The sequence below is a fragment of the Meleagris gallopavo genome, chromosome 1 (assembly GCF_905368555.1).
Source record: "Meleagris gallopavo chromosome 1, MGAL_WU_HG_1.1, whole genome shotgun sequence".
NCBI lineage: Eukaryota > Metazoa > Chordata > Aves > Galliformes > Phasianidae > Meleagris > Meleagris gallopavo.
Genome location: NC_139404.1, coordinates 136,104,381 through 136,127,585, shown reverse-complemented (window position 1 = coordinate 136,127,585; position 23,205 = coordinate 136,104,381). Strand labels below are relative to the sequence as shown.

General features: G+C 39.1%; 1 protein-coding gene across 6 annotated transcripts in view; it reads right to left on the bottom strand.

Annotated features, from left to right (window-relative positions):
* Positions 1–8,910: 8,910 nt before the first annotated feature.
* MYO16 (myosin XVI) overlaps positions 8,911–23,205 on the bottom strand; it is a 356,972-nt gene continuing 342,677 nt past the window's right edge. For 5 of the 6 annotated variants that reach the window (XM_085215386.1, XM_085215393.1, XM_085215400.1 and 2 more), the window contains exon 35: positions 8,911–13,673. In XM_085215386.1, the coding sequence (XP_085071512.1) occupies positions 13,440–13,673 (234 nt within the window). In that variant the 3' untranslated portion in view covers positions 8,911–13,439. The remainder of the gene's footprint in view (positions 13,674–23,205) is intronic. The other variant, XM_085215408.1, reaches the window with a different exon arrangement.

Below are 23,205 nucleotides of genomic sequence, written 5' to 3'. Positions count from 1 at the left end.
GCCAGTTTCAGGTAGCATCAATGAAGTTTAGATTGCATGTCAGGAAGAACTTCTTAACAAAAAGGATTGTCACGCAATGTAAAGGGCAGTCCAGGAAGATGGTGGAGTACCCGTTCCTGGAGGTGTTTAAGAGATCTGTGAAAGTAAAGCTTAGGGATGTGGTTTAGCAGAGGACTTGTAGAGTTAGGTGATGTCTGGACAAGGTGATCTTGAAGGTCTTTTCCAATCTAAATGATTCTACTTTAAATTGGGCAGACCTGCAGGTAAATGTTTTCAAAGCAAATGCTTCTCAGTGATTTTTCCCATCTTGTCAGTACAGGCAGGTGCAATTCCAGCGAGTGTGATTTTGTCAGGCCACGTGGCCAAAACATATTAATCCTTTCCTCTTCTCTTCCTTCCACTCCATGGTTGATATGTAGGTACAGACGGAACTAACTTGCTGAGGTCTGCCCTTCCTTCCCTGCTGCATGCTGGGATATTCTCTTTCCTTATCACAGAGTCACAGAATTGTAGGGGTTGGAAGGGACCTCTAGAGATCATCGAGACCAACCCCCCTGCCAAAGCAGGTTCCCTACACCAGGTCGCACAGGTAGGCGTCCAGGCGAGACTTGAATATCTCCAGAGAAGGAGACTCCACAACCTCCCTGGGCAGCCTGTTCCAGTGCTCCATCACCCTCACCGTGAAGAAGTTCTTACGCACATTCGTGCAAAACTTCCTATGCTGCAGTTTCTGGCCGTTTCCCCTCATCCTGTCTCCACGTACCACTGAAAAGAGACTGGCCTCACCGCTATGGCCGCCACACCTCAGATATTTATAAACCTGGATCAGGTCCCCTCTCATTCATCTTTTCTCAAGGCTAAACAGACCCAGTTCACTTAGCCTTTCTTTATAGGGGAGATACTCCAGGCCCTTCACCATCTTTGTGGCCCTCCGCTGGACTCTTTCCAAGAGATCCCTGTCTTTTTTGTACTGGGGAGCCCAGAACTGGACACAGTACTCCAGATGAGGCCTTACCAGGGCAGAGTAGAGGGGGAGGATCACTGTATCCCTGTTACATTCACACCTTGCTTACTGTCTCAAGCATGTGATGGGAAGCTAGTGGCTTACGCAGTGCTGGGGAGCTTTAGACTGCTTGCATACAGCCTGCCTGTTTGAAAATCTGGGTGTCATGTGGTATTTGGCAGAAAGGTGCCAAAGAAAAGTAGGTATACAGCAGGAAATGGAATTTAACAAGGGATTGAGGCTTCTGAAGTTGAAACCATAAGGACCAGCTCCATTGCATGCCAAAGCCTGCTGTGTGAAATGCTGAAAATAGTCAATCATCTCCTCTGTCAATGAAACTAAAAGGTTTTGAGGACTTCTGAAGACTTCTCAGAAATATTTGTCTTCTTTCAAGACTAGATTTGTCCCATCACTCCCTACTTCTGCATCTTTCCATTGAAATGTCTAATACTTTCTAACTAAATCATTTTAAAATGCATTTTTATAGGCTCAGTAATTATAGCCTATGGTCATAATAAATAATATGGAGAGGGGATTTTCTTGATTAAGAAATGTTTTTCCACACCTGTGTAGAAAATGACCTTCAGTGTATAGGCTGTATTTCTTGCTCACCCTGCCACCCTGAGGGCACCACTTCCCTCTATATACATATAAAAATAATATTAATGATGCACTTGTAATCATATGGCTGCATCTGACTGAACCTCATTCCAGACTTTCCACAAAGTGTCTAATTACACAAGTTTGTGCAGAGCTACACCCAGTTGTAATCCTGGGGTCCGCTAGTGTGACTGGTGGTTTGTTTGAGCATCTACACACCTAAGCAAGTGTGCACAAACAAACACGATGCAACTTTCAAAAGAAAAGCCTGATTAGCATGACTACAGATTGAAACTCTTAAACAGCAGTGACCTTTCTACAGAATAGCTGAACATAATTCTGAGCTGCACCTTAATATTGGAAGAAAACATGGTCTCATTTAGGTTTTTTAATTATGCAATTTAATGTAAATATATATGTACATTTATATATATACTTTTTTTTTTTTTTTTTCCAGTCACAGACATTTTAAAAATAACCAATTCAAAAGGAAGTTCTTCACTGATAACCTCATATAAAGGTCTGGGTCAAAGCCTGACATCTGCTCCCCTACCATACACCTACTGATGATACCTGGATTGCAGAGGAGTAGTTCTGGATTTATACCAATGCCACTGAGAGCTAATTTGGCCTTCTAAATACGTAATTGCTCTTAGTGCAAAAAAACTACTAATCCCTCACAGCAGTCACTGATTGCGACATTTTAACAGTAACAGCCAGCATGATTGAGTATTTTCAGTGCTTAACTGACAGATGGTCTTTGTGTTACAAAACAGCCTCCAGTAAATAATGACCAAATCCACATGAGAGATGGAAAATAGTTCTCTATTGTATGATCCTTTTTTGCTGCACATAATGAAGGAAAATGTGCCTTCGACTCCATTTTATACTGATACTAAAGGGCTAAAACTTCCATTTGAATGGAAAGTGGTAAGAAAATGAAAGCCCAAAGGTTCCAAGTAGCTTTTATTTGTTTGCTGGCCTATTTGTTTGCTTCTAACAAACCATCAGGACTTTGTGGTTAATATTCTTCTATCCTTATTTCATAGCATACAGTTCCCTTAGGGCTCTAATGGAGCTTCTTTTTAAAGATTGCAAGTAAACTTAAGCAAAGATGTCTTAATGGTTACAACTTGATAGGACTAAAACTATGCTTCCTCTTAACATGATGAGTGTGAAAGTACACAGTGCTCTGCGTGCCTAGCAAAGAGATTTCATTCTAACCACACAGCTTAGAACTGTGTACTAACAGTTCATTGCATTAACATTCACAGAGCTGTGCAGTTACAAATGTTTATTGCTGCAGAAATCAAGTATACTATGTTAGAAAAGAATCGGAAGTGCCAAGTGATATAGATAGATACTTATATATAGATAGATACCAGTAGATGCCTCAAAAACGTTATTAGTAGATGCTTTGTTGTTACACTAGGAATAGCATAGTTGGAGTACTTCTTCATGATTGGAAGACTGGAGACAAATGGGAGAAACCAGTTGTCTTGCATCAGATTATTTTTAAATAAAAGAAGTGTTGCACGGAAGCAGAGAGCCAGCTAAGCCAACCTTACTGCATGCATGCAGACCTACGTTTCTGAAGAACAGTTAGCTGTCTTCATTCCTGTTGCAGAAAGTCTCAATGATCCAACTGAGCTGAAGTGAAAAAATAAGTGAAGCACAACTTCAAGAATGAACACAGCATTTTTTTTTTAACGTGTTGACTGTTGAGGAGTACAAAAAGTAGCCAAAATGTTTTTTGTCATTAAAAAGAGCAGGTGTATCTACACCCATGGAAGGAATGGATCTATCTAATAACAGTGTGTCTGTCAAAACCAAACTATCTTCCAAAGCTAATTTTTCAGACCTATCTTACACATTCATCATCAATTCATTACTTTCACTGAAGCTTTATCAGTGCTGAACCTGACTGCTCAACATTTCACATTTTCCCTTCACTACATTTTTTGATGTTTGATGTCCTAAACTGAAACAGCAAATCATGCAAAGCCACAAGCACTTTGTCGAGAGACATTTTCAGGGCACACTTTGCACACAGTTCACCGCTGTTGAGGTCAATGATCAAACTGAAATCAGAAACCTTCATGTCTCTGAGTGACCCTTTCCAGTTGCAAGTGCTCTGGGGTCATAACCTGCAGGTTTTATATTCCTCTATGTGTTTACATGTGTTTAAATTAGGAATTGTGCTATATTAGTTCCTGTGATTAGAAACAAGAGCAGTTCTTTTATTAGAGGCCACAATGAGTTCTCAGGGCTACTCACTTGACCCTGACAAGCTGTGGGAAAGATTTTCTGTGGTGGTTCCCACTTCTTTCTGATAGTGAAGTAGCCTCTTCAAGAAAAACTTAGCAAAGGTAAGAGACATTCTCATATAGAATACAGAAGAACATTTACGAAAGAGGCAGCATGTCTTTTATCTTCTGCATATGGAACAACATTCAATTCTTAACTAAGTAAGCTCTTATTCTACAACTTGTTGGCAGCGTGGAATCTGGTGGGGAAATGGCTTTCTCACCTGCTAGAGAGCTACTGCAGCTCACCCCTAGCTAGCAATCTCACAGACATCTCACAGACCTTAATAGCTGAATTACTGTAGAGGTTTACCGTATCACACTTTAAAGGTGCTAGCTTCTTTTATAGGTTGCAACAGTGCAAAACAGATCTTGTAATAGCAGTAAAGATATGACTCCTGGCTTTGGGCAACTACAAGAGCTCTTAAAGTGCCATAATGTAATTTAAGTATCTCACTGTTTGTAACTAAAATATATTAAAAGAAAGGTTTGTTCTTCTAATCAAAGCAACACTGAAAGGTAGAGAGAAAATAACTCATTTCCTCATTTTCAGCTGCCATGGTTTTGCGAAACTACTTGGTATGGTGGTATAGTACCTTATATTTGTTCTCTGAACCTAAGTGAAGATAAGTTTTACTCTGTCTCCTGACAGAACTTCCATCTACTTTTTATTTCCTTGTATGAAAAGCAGAGGGAGCCCTGGGTAGCATTATTTCTCTATGTACATTTCATGCACATGTTGCAGAGGAAAAGGAGGACATTTCTAACATCATGAAGGTACATAATGAAACAGCCTTTGCAGACTCTTTGTCAAAGTAGAATTGAGATTCCAGGTGTTCCTGTAAGAGGTTTATTTGTTGGTATATCTATTAAGGATCGGGATGAATATGCAAAAACAAACACTGAAAAAGACACATGTGCATGCACATACACACACATTCACAAAATATGTATCTGTGTGACAATGCAATAAGTTTCACGTCATGATTCTATGATGCGAGGATGACGTGCTCACACCAACTCAGCATCTTACACACTGACTCCCTCACCCCACACAGTTGTTTAAATATTTTCTTAAAACAAGGTTTCCCTGCCGTCTGGAGAGCCTTACTGTCCCAGAGACTTTGGCCACGCTTCTTCACTGAGGGAGAAAAGCACTTCTCACTTTCTTTCACTGTGGGTGACACTGCAGAGACAGACGTTCTCTCTTTTGCAGTTGCACATATTTACCTTCACAACTGAAGCATTCTTCATGGCTATTACTTCTTTTTGCTGATTTCAGAACTTTTTGAGGTTTAAATAAGATCACTGGATTCTGCTCCAGCATTCCGTAAGCTCATTTAAGTTTGGTGCCATCCTTAATTTAATAAAAGTGCAAATCATCCATCCTACTAATTACTATTTAGAACAGAAAAGGGTCTCAGATGCCTCCTTAGATGAGGTTCTGCATGGAATCTCACTTTCTGTCCAGTATGCCAGTGATTACTTTTTTTCAACTGGTTTTCAGCCATCTTTTTGTCTACCACAGCAACCCACAGCCCAGTTGATGAGATATGAGTGCGTAGGTTGGGTACAAAGCAGGTAAATAATTGGCTGGACTACTGGTCTTAGCACATGAGACAAAAGCACAATAAGCAGCCAAATAGCAGCGCTCCTCCAAGATTAATAAGGGAGAAAATACTGTCTTTCTCAATGACATGAAGAATAGTGAAAGTTGATAGACAATAAATTCTGCGTATGTACAGGGATGAAGGGGAGTCAGTATTCCAGAGTGAAGCTCTGGAGCAAGAGTTGCACTTAAGCGGACACAGGCAGACTGGGGAAATGAGCTGGTAGAAACTTAATATAGTTCAAAGCAAAATTGCAGCAGAAGGGGCTGAGGACTGAGTGGACAGGAAGCAGACTTGCAGAAATGACAGGGGAATCCTTGGGGACAAGAAGTTGAACAAGGTTCAAGAGCATTGTCTTCATGGCAAGGAAAGCTGACCCCACATTGGTAACAGGAGTGCAGCTGTTAGGCTTAGAGAACTGATCCTCCAAATGTCCTTCACAACCTTGAATACTGTATGATAGCCCTTATTTCCTGTCTTTATTTAAAATGTGTGACAGGACAAAAGTAAAATAACAGTAGCAAAGTTCTCCTTTAATTTTAGTAAGGCTTTTAATGTTACCTTATTAAAGGAGAAAAAGTAGTGAACTGACACATAAAGTTTCTGAGAACACCATATTTGCTTATCTTCTAGGTGTTTGTTATATATTTATATATAGCCTAGTATTAGAATGGGATAAAAAATAAAATATCTTACTAGATAGTAAGGTACTAGTAAGACTAGATACTAGAAGTCTGGCTTCTTCCCCCGTCCCTTCCCCCTCCCCTTTTTCAAATGTTTTCATATTTATCCTTTATGATATTCCATATCCTCCACAAGTTCTAGCTGGCAATTGCTAATTGTTGTCATCATCCTGAGAAGTTACTTCTTCACATCAAGGAAATATTTGTCTCCTTCTAGGACATGACTTCTAATTGGGACTGTTTTCAAGAATACTGACTCAAATATGCCTATACGTTCACTCAACGCTCTCTATCAAAGGTGACTGCTTCTCTTAAACACAATGTCCTGTGCTTTAGTGGAACACAGAATATGGAGATTTGGTAAATGCTGGAAAAACTCATGGTGCAGTCTGAGAAATTCTTAAATTTTCTGGAAAGATGAAGTCTCTGTTCCCTCCATCTCCTCCCCTATTTGGGGATGTGCTCATTATAACACACAACAATTCCAGGAGGTATTTTAGACTGAACTGCAGTTCTTCTCTATGAGAAATGTCAGATGGAGACAGAAATGGAAGCCTATAACAGGCAGCACAGAAACCCAGTTCTGTCCTATACATCTTTACAGGGACAAGGTGCTTGAAAGGCAAGTCTTACGTTAACTCTTACGTGATCCAAACTCTCACCAGATTATATCTGGTAAAGAAAAGTAAGAACTTCTACCTGAGATATCCAATGTAAGGCATTGGTCACTGTGCCTTCTACTAACAGAACACAGTGTCTTTCTCCCACTGAGAAGCCGAGGTCTAGTTGTTGCAACCTCAGGAGACAAGAGAGAGTGTATGATGGCTGAACATAGGAACTGCTCATTCTCAGTAAGGACTCAGTGACTATACAAGATAATTACTTTTGGGCGTTTTCTCTGGTCTTTGATGATGTGGCGTCTACCATTTTACTTACACTAAGTATAAAGCTCAGGGAACCCAGATCTTAGAATGGACTTACAAGACACATTTCAAATCTATTTATTCTCACATTAACTTTTTTTTTTTTTTTCCTTAAAAATGATGGGGTTTTTTTTTGGTTGGTTCGTTGGTTGGATGATTGGGTCTTTTTTTTTTTTTAATACTAAATTCTTATTACAGATTTTTAGACTTCAGTAAATATAGTAAATATAGTCTACAGTTACTAAAATATAATAATGAAAATTATTACAGCAGTGATTTTTATTCTAGATACTTTTAACTACACAATCTGATAGGGACCAAATTCACAAGAAATCTAAACATCAGTCTTGCTGAAATCCAGCACTGTACTTTACAGCTTCAGGCTGCTGCTCATAATCACGAGGAATGTCATAATCTCTGGAGGCTTCTAAGTATCTCAGATTGTCCTCCACAGAGATCCATCCTATCCTATCCTATCCTATCCTATCCTATCCTATCCTATCCTATCCTATCCTATCCTATCCTATCCTATCCTATCCTATCCTATCCTATCCTATCATACCCTACCCTATTTGTGAGGTTCAGTCTGCTCTGTTAAGAAGGGTTTGCATTAAAATCAGGTAAAAAGTAGTTTTAATTCAGAACACCCAGATGAAACCTTTCCAAAAGGGTGCAAAATCAGTTATCCTAATTTTTGGAACATTTTCCTGCTCACCACATTATATCATGTTGAGAGGCAGAGGAGCTATAGATTTATAACCATTCATTTCAGCTATTTCTTTTAGCATGGACGTTCATAGCCACAGGTTCCTAACTTAGTGATTCGATTTCATCTGGACAGTGAGAAAGCTGTATTCCAATTCCTATTATCAGAAACATTTAAGTCCTTTATATTAATCAATAATTAGAAAGAGCCCGGAGTACATTTCTCCCCCGTCTCATCTTGGATGACAGATTCAGTTCTTCACTTACTGGAGCATAATGCAAATCAAGACTTGACAGGGGAGTAACATGTCCATGTAAATGGAGAAGGGTCTGAAGCCCAGATTATAACAGTGGAGGCACAGGCATTATCCAATAGCTGTCACATGGGCACTGCTATGATGGCAATAAATCTGCACTTTTCAAATTCTCCCCACTTGTGCTTCTAAGGACCTCAGCAGTTCCCTTGCATCTCAAAACAAATACACATCCGTGTGGTCTTTTCAGAGAAGAGTGGATTTATGAAAAATGATGCCTGAGAAAAAAAGTAAAATGAAATTATGTATAAACTCAGAGTGTACTCAGCAAACAGCTCGAGCTGGAAAAGGTGAAAACATTCTGAAAACACTGGAATATTCTGTTCCAGTACTTTTAAAGTAAACTGTTTCACTAAAAACAAAAACCTAAAGGCTTTTCTGTAGTTTCATGTAACCCCTCCATCTTCTTAATCTTTTTTCTTCATTTTCAAAAGAAATGCCTGTTTTAAAATTCAGTTACGGTGATAAGAAATGAAAGATGAAAGGATTAAGTGAGAGATTTATACACATGTATAAAAACCAAAACTAATTCTGATCAATCTAAATGCTTCTTGCTAATTCAAAATGGTTTTGTTTATCATACTGAAGAAAAATCCTCAAGAATTCTTTTTGATTTAACATCACAACATTTCTCCCATGATATTCTACAGCAAAGTCTGCGCTTCGGCCAGTTTCAGCATGTATCCATGCGGTCAGGAAAGGGGCCAAACCACAGATGGAGAGACAGCCAGCCTTTGCTAATGATCTAATTCTCACAGCCACAATATAAACCAGCACAAGAATTTATTTATTTCTTCTGAAAATGAAAATCCTGAGCACAGAGAGAACAGCAAAACTGGAAGAAAAGCATTTCCCTACATGTCCCTGTGTTTTTTTCAGATACTCTGAGATACTTATGCACATGTTAGGTTTTCTTTTTTAAATCTGCGTATTTAGAACACAAAGCCATGAAATGTTTAATACCATTCTGGAAAACGAAGCTGTACAAAATGTAATTACATGTATTATTTAACAAGTGAATGGCAAGAGTTATGTTAGGTTCCTCGGAGTATTTCAGATATTAGCAGTTTTTATGGTGATAAGAATAATGAGGCTACTAGGGATCTCAGTACCATAGAGCAGAATGTAAAACTACAGTGAATACGGCTGCTACGATCACTTTAGAAGTATGCTACATTCCATTGTGCTTTCTTAACAAGTTAATGAAATTCTTTGTCCCACACACAAAGGATCTGCAATGTAATGAAGTTATTAATGAAAATAAGTCAACCTTTTAAAAGGAATAAAAAGGATCACTGGCAAAAAGGGAAGTTTAATTCACTTATTCGACAATCATACTATTTTGTGTAAACAATACAAAGTTCTAAAAGGATTATCATTTCATGCTGTACATAGATCATTCGTAAAATATCGGTGCGTGTATCTTTCTGGATGTTTAAATCAAGTTTTGAAAAGCAAAGTTCTCCTTATAAACTGCAATAGGAATGCAACTACAGCAACTAAAATACACCAAGTGCTATTTCAAGAGTAACCAGTAAGATTCACAAGCTTTGAACATATCTCATGCCAACAGCTGTTGTTTTTAGTTTTTATTTTATTGTGGTTTAATATGGTTTTCAAATTCCCTTGGATTTTAAAGTGTAAAACATACCTGATTCTTCTTACGTCATGCTGAGAGAGAAGCTGATTTGGAATTAGTTTTGTTTGTTTCACATATTAAAAATTAAGCAATAAGGCACAGTGTGGAGGAGCGATTATCTGATGATAACCCCAGCTTCCTGAAATTGCTTTATTGCAAATATAAATACCTTTTAGATTGCTCATTGGATATTAAGGACATTAGCATGTTCATAGAGTTTAATATTTCCCTTTAGAATATTAAAATCATAAGGCTTTTGTTTTTTTTTTTTTGTCTACGCTATTTTTTTAATGTGCAAGAGAGGATTCCATATACTCAAGAAATACCAGGACTGGCTGGTGCGTACTTCCACTGGGGAGATTAATTTATAAGCGCTGTACAGTTTGCTAAAACTACTTCTCAACATTTCAAAATGCCAATAGTATATTTTCCCAGCCCTGTAAACACAGTTTGATACACAATATAAACTTTAATGGTAGTTTTAAGACACCTCTGAGAGTATGGTTATTTAAGCAATAAGACACAGTAGGGTGTGAATTATGGTGCAATAATTCCCCACCAATTGCATTGTTAGGCGTGAGGCCAAAGACCAAGGGACCAGTGAACATACGAGGTGTGAATTATGACATCATAAGTCACACTCTGGAGTGTCTTGCTGCCATTAGAGAAATATTTTAAATGTGTTTTAACACAAATACTTTTCCGATTGTACTATATTGTAAATGAACATCCTGAAAAACTCTCCCAAGTCAAAAGTTGGCCATCGCATACCCTGAAATTAGTAACAAAATTGAAAGAAAAAGGCCTCATCTCTTCTGCTGTTGAGCTTGTCATATTGTGCTGTGATTACGTGCTCTAAGGAAGAGACCTAGAAGATATATTCCTTACACAAGTTGGCTAAAAACAGAACATAGGCTTTCAGCAGGGGAGGCAGGATGGGCTCTGCCCTGTGGTGAACCAAACTGCCTGCATCAGGCTCATACCAGCCTCACCTGAGTAACAGCACTGCTGGAACTGCTGGCAAATCTAGTGACATTTCTTCCACACTGCTCTATGAGGATGCAATACAGACTTTGGTAGAGCACCACACCTGAGCTCTTGCAGCTGAAGCTAGTTCCTGTAACATCATTTGCACTCATTTGGTTGTAAACACCAATTGACAAGTGCATTCTCTGCCCTCTGGGCCCTTCCATGTTACAAATGCAGTGATGACAACAGTGCAGTCTGGAGAAACAAAACCTTACCTTACACACAGCTGGCTTGGTGACTGGTGGCAAGATCTTTGCAGTAGCAGGGATCTTCGCATAATCTCAGCTGCTTGGGCAGCCTCTACAGCTTGCCCTAAACGTACTCCATGCTGCCCTGGGTTGATTGCAACCAGCTGCCAAGCCAGCCAGTGGTCATTAGAGGTAGTGGCGTGACAGAGCCTATGGGAGGGCTATATCAGAGCAGAGATAAGCCTGATCTTAAGGTGTGCAGGATGGCTAAGTTAGTTGGGTAGATGCTCTTGTGGCTACATACAGCAGTGATGGGCTGGGTAGAGATAGCTTGAATTGTGGAAACTCTGTAGTACCCAGGCCGGTTAATTAGCTTTCTTGCATCCAATTTGAGACATTTCATTTTGCTCTCAGACAAGGATCTCTGTGTGCCCCTGGTTATCTGAGCAAAAAGACAGAAACCACAACTCTCCAGGCCAAGTCTTGTCCTGTTCTGGTTGTTCAGCAGGTGAGAGCTGTTTCCTGCACAACCCCATAGTGGTCCTGTGCTGGGGATACTGACATCAGCTGAAGGCAAGGTTCAGAACACAGAATCTCTGTTTCTCAATCTAGGGTGTAAGAGAGCACTTCTGCAGTTGTTGCTGTAAAATTCTGTTCTGGGTGATATCTATCCCTAAGTATCAGAAACCAATCATTGCATAATTAATTTAAGAGCTAACCTGTTGTCTCCCTTTCCTTGTCTATTCAACATGTCTGCTTTAATCTCCAACAAGAGAAGGCACTTAATTTTGCCTACAGCTTGATGATACTCCTGGGTACAATTTGAGTTCTGCTGCTTCCCCTGTAAATAAAAATAAGCAAACATGCATGGGATTGCTTTTTGCCATTCATCCTGCTTGAAGTGCCTGCCAAACATGGCAGAATAGCCTGCATCTCTTGCAGGCTGTCTTCCCTTCCCAACAACTTCCAAACAAGGTGAGCTCACATTTACAAATCTTGCTTAGATCTTAAACAGTTTTACATCCACTTGCAAAATTACAAGTACTTTCTCCTGGATCTGGATAGGAAAGTGGCAAACAGCCAAGAAGAGCGCTTCAAACTGGGTGCATGTGCTCCAAGAACTTAAAATACCCTGACAAAATATCTCTGTATACATATCAATTACTCCCTTTAGTTGCAAAGCATTTAGTTGCAAAGTATTTCAAAAGCTGCTAAGCAGTAGCTAACAAGTTTCCAGTAGCATCTTTTTCATAAATTAACATTCCTGCTCAGAACTCATGTTCTCCAAGAAGTGTGCTTCAATTTCTGAAACCGTTTCATTACACAAAATTCAAGGTATAAATGCATCACTGTGCAACTATAAGAGCATAATCCTTAGATATACCCATCTTAATGAAGCCTTCTGGCTTTTAACAGTAAATCACAGTCCTATTTTCATACCTCATTAACATTATATATCTTCCCACTGACACCTGACCCTATGCATAATCAGGTATGAATTTCAAACCATACTTATAATTTAAATGAGTGTCTCATTATTTTACAAAACCAGAATGAAATAAGATTTGAGATGTAACCATAGAATTCACAGTTCACCCATTCAGAAACATAAATCCACAGAAAGAAAGTCATGCTCTCTAATTCTTGACTGTGAAGACCTTTAAACAACATGTGCAAATAGGAGCTCTTCAAGAATGTCAGGACTGGACTTAAGAAAGGACTTTGCTGGCTCTGAACAAACAACGCAGTGTTGAAACTGGCTGGTATGGTGTTAAAGATAAACTATGAAAGAAAAATGCGAGTGTTGAATTTATTACCTGTATTTTGAAGAAAGAACAACAGCACCAATTGAGTAAAGTTATAAAACACCAGTAATAAACATGTAAATAAACTTCGGGTTTGCAACTCCAATAGAACACAGACATCTACAAAGAAATATATATATGCATATATGTAATATAATAAAACCATTCATTAGGGAACAAGAAACATCATATTTTTATACTATATAAAACAGCTGTACAGTGTGCACACAGACTTTCCTGATCTCTCTAAAATGCCGGTCAGTCACTTCTCCCTGCCACCATTTGCTTGACACAGCTTCTTCGTTGTCCACAGGAGAACTCCTAAGTCACTGTTTTGTACCTTTAAATTCTTATAGTGCAGTTTGTCACCATATATATATACACACACACATACATACATACAGATGCACAGATATATGCGTATGTGTATATATATATATGTATGAAAAGGACAAACGCACACTTACACGCACACATGACAAATCTAAATAGCTCTTCCATCCTGTGCTCTTGAAGGACTGCTTGTAAAAAAAAATCCTGCACATTCTGTGGAGGGAAGGAAACTTGCTGACTGTGCAGACTGAAGGCATGAGATGGTTTCACTCCTAACTATCTGCAAACACACACATTCCGATCACATGGTGGTGTCCCATATGCCTGAAGATAGTCTGTTGCAGGAGGCATCTTCCACCTTCTTCAGCAGTGTTGGTTTTTTACAAGGGGGTGGAGGAGGGGCTGTGATTCTTTGCTCAGTGTTGTGCAAGATTTGTTGCCAGTCTTCTCTCTCCTCACACAGCTTTCTCCTCCAATCTAGAAGCTCTTGCAGAGCCACACTCTCATTCTCAGAAAGTCTAAGCTGATGAATAACCTGATAGTGAGAAGAGGACAATAATAAAAAAGGTTAATATTCTTGGCATGAGGTGTGAACCACCTTCCAACCTGCAAATCACAATCCCGTGGAGCATCTTGTCCACATATTCTAGTAGGGCTATGAACTGAAATACTGCGGCTACCATAGAGTGCCCTGGCTTAGCCTTGTGAGATGGTGAATGGTTGGTGAGTGCTCCCATTTGGATATGTACAATTAAAGAAATAAACAGATGCATGCAGATAAGAACTAAAGTTCCACACTTTTGCTGAGGGAAAGATCGTTTGTACCGCAGCTGAAAGAAAAGAGATCAAGCAACACTGTTAATAATTTGAAGCAATCTTCTCCTTCAGGAGGGCTTAAAGCTGTTCTTAACTTGCTTCTCCCAGTTATCATTATTTACCCTAAAAATAAAGAAGATGAATAAATTAGAATTGCCTTCCTTCAGTCTCATGTCTGAAAGCCACAGAAGTGAATTTCTATGAAGCAGCTACCAAAAATGAAATGAATGGCAGAATCATCCTTGCATCAGCAAAGGCTACATGAACACAGCCCCTTTTAAAATACACAAAATAGATCACAAACTGTGATGAGCAGTCCATATTTCTAACAACCTGGTCTTAAAACTGTTGTCATATAATACCATTATATTGAGAAGACACTCTTACACAGAGCAGATAGCTTCTGTAGGAGTAGCAAAAGATTCTCCCCTAAATGTAATTACCCAAGTAACCATAACCAAGATAACCATACTATAACATGTTTTGCTGCTTGAAATTAATAAAGCAACCATTACAGAGATGAATTATCCTTAAAATTGTGGACGGGCATTTGTCTTCCTCTAGACTATATGTTATGACTTAAAATGTAGTTTCAGTCAGCTTGAATCTATTTATAAACTTTTACTGAAGAAGCCAAACAGTTCTGAACTAGATTCATAATCTACCTAGGAGAAGCTATTTTCTTCCACTCAACTTTTGCAGTGATTATTTATTTTGTACAAGTCAGTTTGAAGGCCTCACATCAGCACTGGGGTTCAGAGGCTTACACAGAGGCTTACAAAGATTTTGTAATGCTGCTCCAAATCACAGAATCACAGAATTGTAGGGGTTGGAAGGGACCTCTAGAGATCATCGAGACCAACCCCCCTGCCAAAGCAGGTTCCCTACACCAGGTCGCACAGGTAGGCGTCCAGGCGAGACTTGAATACCTCCAGAGAAGGAGACTCCACAACCTCCCTGGGCAGCCTGTTCCAGTGCTCCGTCACCTCACCGTGAAGAAGTTCTTACGCACATTCGTGCGAAACTTCCTGTGCTGCAGCTTATGTCCGTTTCCCCTCGTCCTGTCTCCACGTACCACTGAAAAGAGGCTGGCCTCACCGCTATGGCCGCCACACCTCAGATATTTATAAACCTGGATCAGGTCCCCTCTCAGTCGTCTTTTCTCAAGGCTAAACAGACCCAGTTCACTTAGCCTTTCTTCATAGGGGAGAAATGCATCCTGTGCAAGTGCCATTGGAGAAGGAAGGAGCCTTTACATGGATATGCCTGAAGATCTATTAGGAATTTCCTTACTTTTTGGCTGGCTATTACTTAAAAGAGAAATGTATTAACCCATATATTAATGGAAGACACTATAATTTCAAGTACAGTTGTAAATTCCATGTTTTGAAGAAGAAAAGTGGAAAGTGTATGATAGATGCCATTCAAGTATTTTTAGGCATTATCCCAGACAACTAAATGTCTCTATGAAATCAAAAACATTTTTTGCTTTTATGTTAATACAAATTATATCCTAGCTACAAAATGCATTCTAGCTACTCAAATGTAGACAAAATGCTCCACATATATTGTTTAGAAGGGTACCAGAGACTTCTTGTGTAACAAAAATAAATAAATAAAATGTTTTATATATATATATATGTATGTATGTATTTTTTTTTTTTTTTTTTTTTGTTTTGTTTTGTTTTTTTCCAGTGTGAGTAGGAAGACTGGAAGACAAACCAAACTTTTAAAATTGAAACAATTTATCAAGAAAGTGAGGCAAGGTAGTTTTATCCTATAAAACTGGTATATAGTTTGAGATGCACTGTGGCTGATTTGTATAGATTTTTGTGGGTTGAGATTATGGGGATAACCCAGTTTAGAAAACAGATAGATAACTGAATTGAGTTTCACCAATTTAGACACCTCTTTTACATCTAAACATTAGGGATTTCATGAGCCTGTATTAAGCATAATTCTGAGAGAGATGCTGGAACATAAAAAGTGTATGTTAGACTGTCATCACAAGAGTTTCATATAAAAGTTTCAGAGATAAATAAAGTTGTGCCTAAACACAAGTAGGTAAGTAAACTTATAAGAAAATAGATAGACACTCTGTAGGGATTAGTGGTTACATAACTAGTGACAAATTTGTATAGCACCACTCTAATAAACTACAGAGAAATTTTGGTTTTGAAAGATGTACATAAATTAAGCACATGAATAGAGAGCTTCATCACTTGTCCAAGAACTATAAAGCACATAGGTGCAGGGTGAAAAGTGAGTACAATTTGCCTGGGTAAGGCATTTGACAAATGCATCCTATTTATAGCTTATAGGCATTTTACTTTCCTGACCCTCCTTATGCAAGCTGTAAATTAAGGCAGTGTCAGCACTTTCACTATATAGGTCATTTTCCAATATATAGTGGACAAATCTCAGTCCAGTCCTTAAATAAGTGTACATCTTTCACTATATTTTTCAAATGAGCATGGAAAAGTATCTCAAGTCTTAATTCATTATGACTTTGATCTGGCAAATATGCTGGAAAAAGCTGATATTTCAATGCAGATGAAGGGTATGCAATGGAAATGTAGTGGTAATGAAATCATAGAATGGTTTGGGTTGGAAGGGATCTTTACAATCCTTTAGTTCCAACCCCCTGCTATACACAGGGACATCTCCCAGTAGACCAGGTTGCTCAAAGCCCCATCCAGTCTAGCCTTGAATGCTTCTAGCGAGGGGGCATTCACAGCCTCACACTGGGCAACCTGTTCCAGTATCTCACCACTCTCAGAGAAGAATGTCTTCCTAATATCTAGTCTAAATCGACCATGCTCCAGTTTAAAGCCATTTCCCCTCATCCTGGTGTTACATGCCCTTATAAAAAGTCCCTCCCTAGCTTTCCTGTAGGACCCTTTCAGGTACTAGAAGGCCACTATAAAGTCCCCTCAGAGCCTTTTCTAGGTTGAAGAGCCCCAGTTCTCTCAGCCTGCCCCTGTAGGGAAGGTGCTCCAGCCCTCTGATCATCTTTGTGGCCTCCTCTGGACCCACTCCAACAGCTTTATGTCCTTCTTGTACTGGGAGCCCCAGAACTGGACACAGTACTCCAGGTGGGGTCTCATGAGAGCAGAGTAGAGGGGCAGAATCACTTCCCTTGACCTTCTGGTCACACTTCTCTTGATGCAACTCAGGATATGATTTATCCTTCTGGGCTGCGCATTGTCAGAAAGACATTGAGTCTTTCATCATCCGACACTCCTAAATCCTTCTCCTCAGGGCTGCTTTCAAGCCATTCTCTGCACAGCCTGTATTTGTGCTTACGATTGCCCCGACCCAGGTGCAGGATCTTGCATTTGACCTTGTTGAGCTTCATGAGGTTGGCAATGTCCCACCTGTCAAGACTGTCCAGGTCCCTCTGGATAGCATCCCCTTCCTCTAGCATGTCAACTGCACCACTCACTTTGCTGAGAGTGCACTCAACCCCACTGTCCACATCACCTACAAAGATATTAAATAACACCAGTCCCAGCACCGATCCCTGAGGAACACCACTCATCACTGGTCTCCACTTGGACATTGAACAATTGTCCACAACTCTCTGAGTGTGGCCATCCAGACAATTTCTTATCCAGTGACTGATCCATCCATTACATCAATTTTTCTCCAATTTGACAACTAGGATGTTGTGCGGGACTGTGTCAAACGGTTTGCACAAGTCCAGGTAGATGACATCAGTTGCTCCTCCTTTATCCAGTGACACTGTAACTCTATCATAAAAGGCCACCAAGTTTGACAGGCACGATTTGCCCTTGGTGAAGCCATGTTGGTTACCACCAATCACCTCATCTTTATTTTCCATGTGTCTGAGTAGGGCCTTCAGGAGGATCTGCTTCATGATCTTGCCAGGCAGAGAGGTGAGACTGATTGGCCTGTAGTTCCCTGGATCTTCTTTTTATTCTTTCCTGAAAATGGGGGTTATGTTTCCCTTTCTCCAATCAGTGGGAACTTCACCAGACTACCATGACCCTTATCTGCCAGTTTCCTCAGAACCTCTGGATGGATCTCAATGAGTCTCATAGACTTGTGCACCTTCAGGTCCTTAGGTCCTGAGATCTTCCTTCTCCCAGTTCTTACCTTTGCTTTCTGCAACTTGGGCAGTGTGGCTAGAGGCCTTGTCAGTGAAGACTGAGGTAAAGAAGTCTCTATGTTCCCCTTTATGTCTCTGGCTAGATTTAATTTCAGCTTTCCTAACCTGATCCCTGGCTCTTCAGACAAGTTCTTTGTCATCCTTACAGGTAACCATTTCCTGCTTCCATTCCCTATAGGCTTTGTTTTTGCACCAAATAAAGTTCAGGAGCTCGTTGTTGATTCACAGAGGCTTCCTGGCATTCTTGCCCACCTTCCTCTTTCTTGGGATGCACTGCTTCTGGGTTTGGAAGAGATGGCCCTTCAATACTGACCAGCTTTCTTGGGCCCTTCTTCCCTCAAGGACTTTATCCCATGTCACCCTGCCAAGCAGTTCCCTGAAGAGGTCAAAGTCTGCTCTCCTAAGCTTAGAGTAGCATTCTTGCTGTGCACTCTCTTTGATGCCCTAAGGATCTTGAACTCTACCATTTTGTGGTCGGTCAGTCAAGGCTGTCCTTGAGCCTCACGTTACTCACCAGCCCCCCCTCTTTGGTGAGGACAAGGTTCAGCACCACCACCTTTCTTTGTGGGTTCCTGTACTACTTGGAAGAGGAAATTATCATCGACACATTCTAGGAACCTCTTTGATTGCTGGTACCCTGCTGCGTTGTCCTTTCAACAGATCTTATGGTGGCTGAAGTCCCCCATGTGAAGACTCTCCTATCTGTTTATAGAGGGCCTCTTCCACTCAGTCTTCCTGGTCAGGTGGCCTGTAGCACTGAATGTATCGATTAATTTAATTACACCTACTGAATAAGATGGTATCTTTTCTCTTTCTCCATTCATGACTAGACCTGTGATAAGCTAAAGACTTATACATATTCATTATAGAAGATATTTGCAGAATTATTTTACGTGAAGTACAATGTAAAACAGCAAGCACTGTTTTTTCATTATTACTTTATATCTTGAGCAGGTAATTTGTGAAGGGTGAATGAAGTGTGTAGGAAGTCAGTAATTTAAAAGTGTTAATCTTTTCAATGAACACTGAACAAACAATTTCAACCATTAAGGGATAGAGATTGTACCAACTGTAGACAATATTTTCCTGCTCAAAATCAAGGTCAGATACGGGCAACACAGCATTTGATCTAGATCCACAAAAACATACAGAATACTTTGCATGTAACAGCCTCTTCATTTGGAGGAAACACCTACCCTTTGTTTGGTATGCAGAATCCTTCCTAAGCAAACCAAAAAAGCAAAAGTGTCTAAGACAGTGACAAACAAGAGTACTCAATGTTGCCAAAGCTACTTAATGATGCAGTAAAGCAAGATTCAAAGTAAAGCAAGACTTTCCACTGCGAATATAGCAAGATGAACAAAACCAGTGTCAACGAGCATCTCAGGGAAGAGGATCCAGGAAGCATTCCTTATACCTCTCAGCTCAAATCTGCACAGCAGAAGAAAGTGCCCTCTTTCTTGCACTATGGATTTTTGTTTTCACTGGAGTACCAAAGACTCAGTTCCAACAGGCCAAAATCGAGGGACTTTCCACCAGTAACTAGTGATTAGAGCACGCATACAATCAGAAGACATGACTTATTTCAGTTTAAGGAAGAGACTGAGTTCCTGCATTCTGGGAATGAGCTCAGGACACTGAAACTACCACAGGCACACTCTTGGTGCAAGGAAAAGGAGTTGGGTTCTCGTACTTTGTGCTAAGGTGTGAGATCCACGTGTGATAACTGTGCTACAGTAAATCCTTCAGAGTGAATCCCTTGAGATAGGCACTTGGACGCAGATTGCATTGTGGATATGCAATCATTTAGAGCATGATTGTGTGCCAACCAAGTTATATATACTTAAGTCTTTCCCAGTCACTGAAAAATGAGTTCCTGAATTGCCTTCCTGGATGCAAGCTTATAAATTCTGCCTAAAGTTCCTTTATAAGGAATTAAAGTGGGCAGTGGATTTCAACTTTGTCTTAGAATCAAGATGAGTAGCTATAAATTCATAAATTATTTTAATTATAGCCTTAGTTCTTAGGCTGGTTAAAAAACACAGAACATTTTAATTAAGGAAAGTTCAAAGTTTCACATTTTTAAATCATTCCTGACAAAAAGATACACCAGACAAAAAGATTAACAGGCCCATTTAAACTTAATTTCAGAGTTATTTACAGATTTGGCTGTAGAATCTCAGGAAATTCATTTTGCGTTAAAAGATTAAATGCTACAGCTTTACAGAGGATATTTTGTAAGAGTGAGACATAACACAGAGCTTACATTATCTACCTGTGTGTCAGATGCAACATCAACTTACGCATCAAGCTAGGATAAAAGGTCTCAAAGAGTCGAACAGATTTATTAATTTGCACCAGTATGTTCTTCGATTTACAAAATAATATTTTACTTAATTTCTCTCTTTTCCTGACCAAATGTAGGCTTTACTTTTTCATAAATATGTATACTGTAGTCTAATCATTTTTTTTGTCATTTGCCATTGCAGTGATTAATCTACCAGAGACTCACCAGATAATGCAAAGAAGCATTTAATTACATTCTTTGATGCTAAAACATACCAATAGTTTTCTCTGCACAAAGCATAGCTCTATGTGTTACATTGCCCTTTTGTTTTTAGTTGCTTCTATGAGTTTTAGCAACATATCTCAATATAGACAGAGAAATACAACAGAAAACAGATGTTTAGTCGCCACACAGACTTAGGACTCCTGAGACATTTGGAGGAGGTCGCTAGTCTCTATTTTCCCGTCAGAGAAAAATACTGCTAATCATGTTCTTTAATAGATTTTTCAATGCATCTGCTTCACAGTAACTGTCAATAGATTCTCAAAATTAATTACTGCAGCTTTTTTTATGTTTCTCTTCCATTAGTCTTTCACGCTATTAGCAAACTTGAGGTCCCATCATGGAATCCACAGGATTAGACTATGTGGACAGTGATTTTATCTTTCACAAATTTATTCAGGATCTACAGTAAATTATGTAATAAATGTAATATGATATTTCTATGTCTTAGAAATTGAACTATCTTAAAAATATCATATTTTCAATCTTTTCCAGTTTGCAGGCTGCCTAAAAATGTAATCAGAAGAAATTCCAGCCTACTACCAATAGTTGACTCACAGTTACGTTTATCCGAGCCCTTAGAAGTAGTTTACAAATCCCAGTGGGTCTCCTGTGGATCATCAGTTTTAAAGACTGAAGTGATCAGGATGCTCTCACCATTCATTTCACAATTAAAGATACAATTTCATTCAGCAATTCTAGAAAGAATTATTGCTGTGTGCAAGTATTAGTGAGGGCAGCACATTTTGATTCAACATGTGATAGGCAAGCATCTCTTTCATAGAGTGTTTATAGCTCATTTAAATGCTTTCAACTTTCTCTGCTTTCCTTTTGCATCTGATAAGCCCTGACACCGATTTCTTTCAAACATGCAAGTAACATATTTTTCTAAACTACAGAACAAACCCTACAACCTCTCTAATTCCTAACCTTTTAGGTACCAAAACAGGCATGTTTTGTTTTTATTTCTAAATTAGAAAAAATCATAGATCAGAAAGAGACTTCTCTTCCACCAACTCTTGAATCAAGAAAAAACATCTGTCACTCTACATATTATTTAACAATAAAATATTCATTTGAAGATACAAGGGAAAAGAACGCAGATTAAGAAGGGTGTGTTAAAAAACCCAGGCAAGCATTCAACATAAATCAAATCAATATGTAAATTTGTGTTTGATTGGGAATCCTGCATTTGCCATGTAAGACCCCAGCAGGGATTAGAGAGCAGCTATGATTAATGAGTTTACATGCCTCTAAATTCCAATTAAAAATCTCCAAATACTAATGTACCACTGGGATGCAAGGAGATTCATCCAATTGTGGATGCTGGGACGTGCTTTTTTTCTTTTTTTTTTTTTCTTTTCTTTTGGTAATGAAAACCCCTGGGACCTAATATCTTGATATATGATATGCAAAGGTAAAATGATTGTTAGTTAACCATTCTCTTAAACTGCTGATAATTTTCCTTTGTGTTGGAGCAGCATTACTATCTCCAAAAATAAAACTCTCCAAAATGGATGGCAAATGGATTTACTGGAAAGGAGGAAATGGCAAAACACACCAGTATTAGCTGATTCAAATTTATAATTGGTTTGGAGAGGCGATGCCCAGCATAAGTGGAGTTGAACAGCAGATCCATTATTGGCATGTATTTGCTTTGTTACAAGAAAACGTCTCAGTTAAAGTTTCTTATTAACCAAAAGAAAAAACTAGCTTTAGATCAGGTGATGTATAGATGACATACCAAAGGAAGTCAGAACTTTGTTGACACATAAAAACTGCAAAACACTGCAGATAATCTTAAAAGTAACAGACATATTTAAAATACAGTGGATCACCACAGAAGTCAAAAGAAATGTTTTCCTTCCTGATAAGCACTTTCCCAGTAATTGTGATTTTTGGAGAGACAGATTTTATTTTCTTCCAAGCCGTGCTTGAAGTTAGAGATTGCTTGGGCATAGACATCTTTGATTCCAGCCTTCTGCTATCACAAGGCATTTTGAAAAGTATCAAGCTTTGTAAAAAAAAAAATAAATAAATAAAAAATTCATTGCTTGCCTTGGCTTGGCTTTTTGAAAGGATTTTCCTCAAAAGTTCATCAGTGATTACAGTAACTGCCTCCTGAAGGTTCTTCCTCACAGACTGCTGGAAACTGGGAGAAGGAACCCTGAACCTCTCAGACACCCTGAACCCCTTTGCTTTGCCTGGGAAAAGGGGGTTTTGGTCAAGAGAAGAATTTTGGGCTACACACACCTTTGGAGTGACTCAGATTTCATATTCTTAATCTGATCACGATTTTATTGCTGGTACAAATTGCCTCACTTTCTCTCATGCTCTTGAATACTCCTGGGTTTATCTTTTTGTTCTTTTTGCTGTTTTTCTTTCTCTTTATTATTATTTTTCCCCAAGAACACATTTTAGTTGCAAAAGCAAGTGTTGATCTTCAGCTCAGTTTTGTACCTTTCCCTCAATGAAGTAGTAACATGGTTGGAACCACATTCTTGATTAATTAGCCTAATCATCTTTCAGCTTGGAGGTCGTTCCGCAATC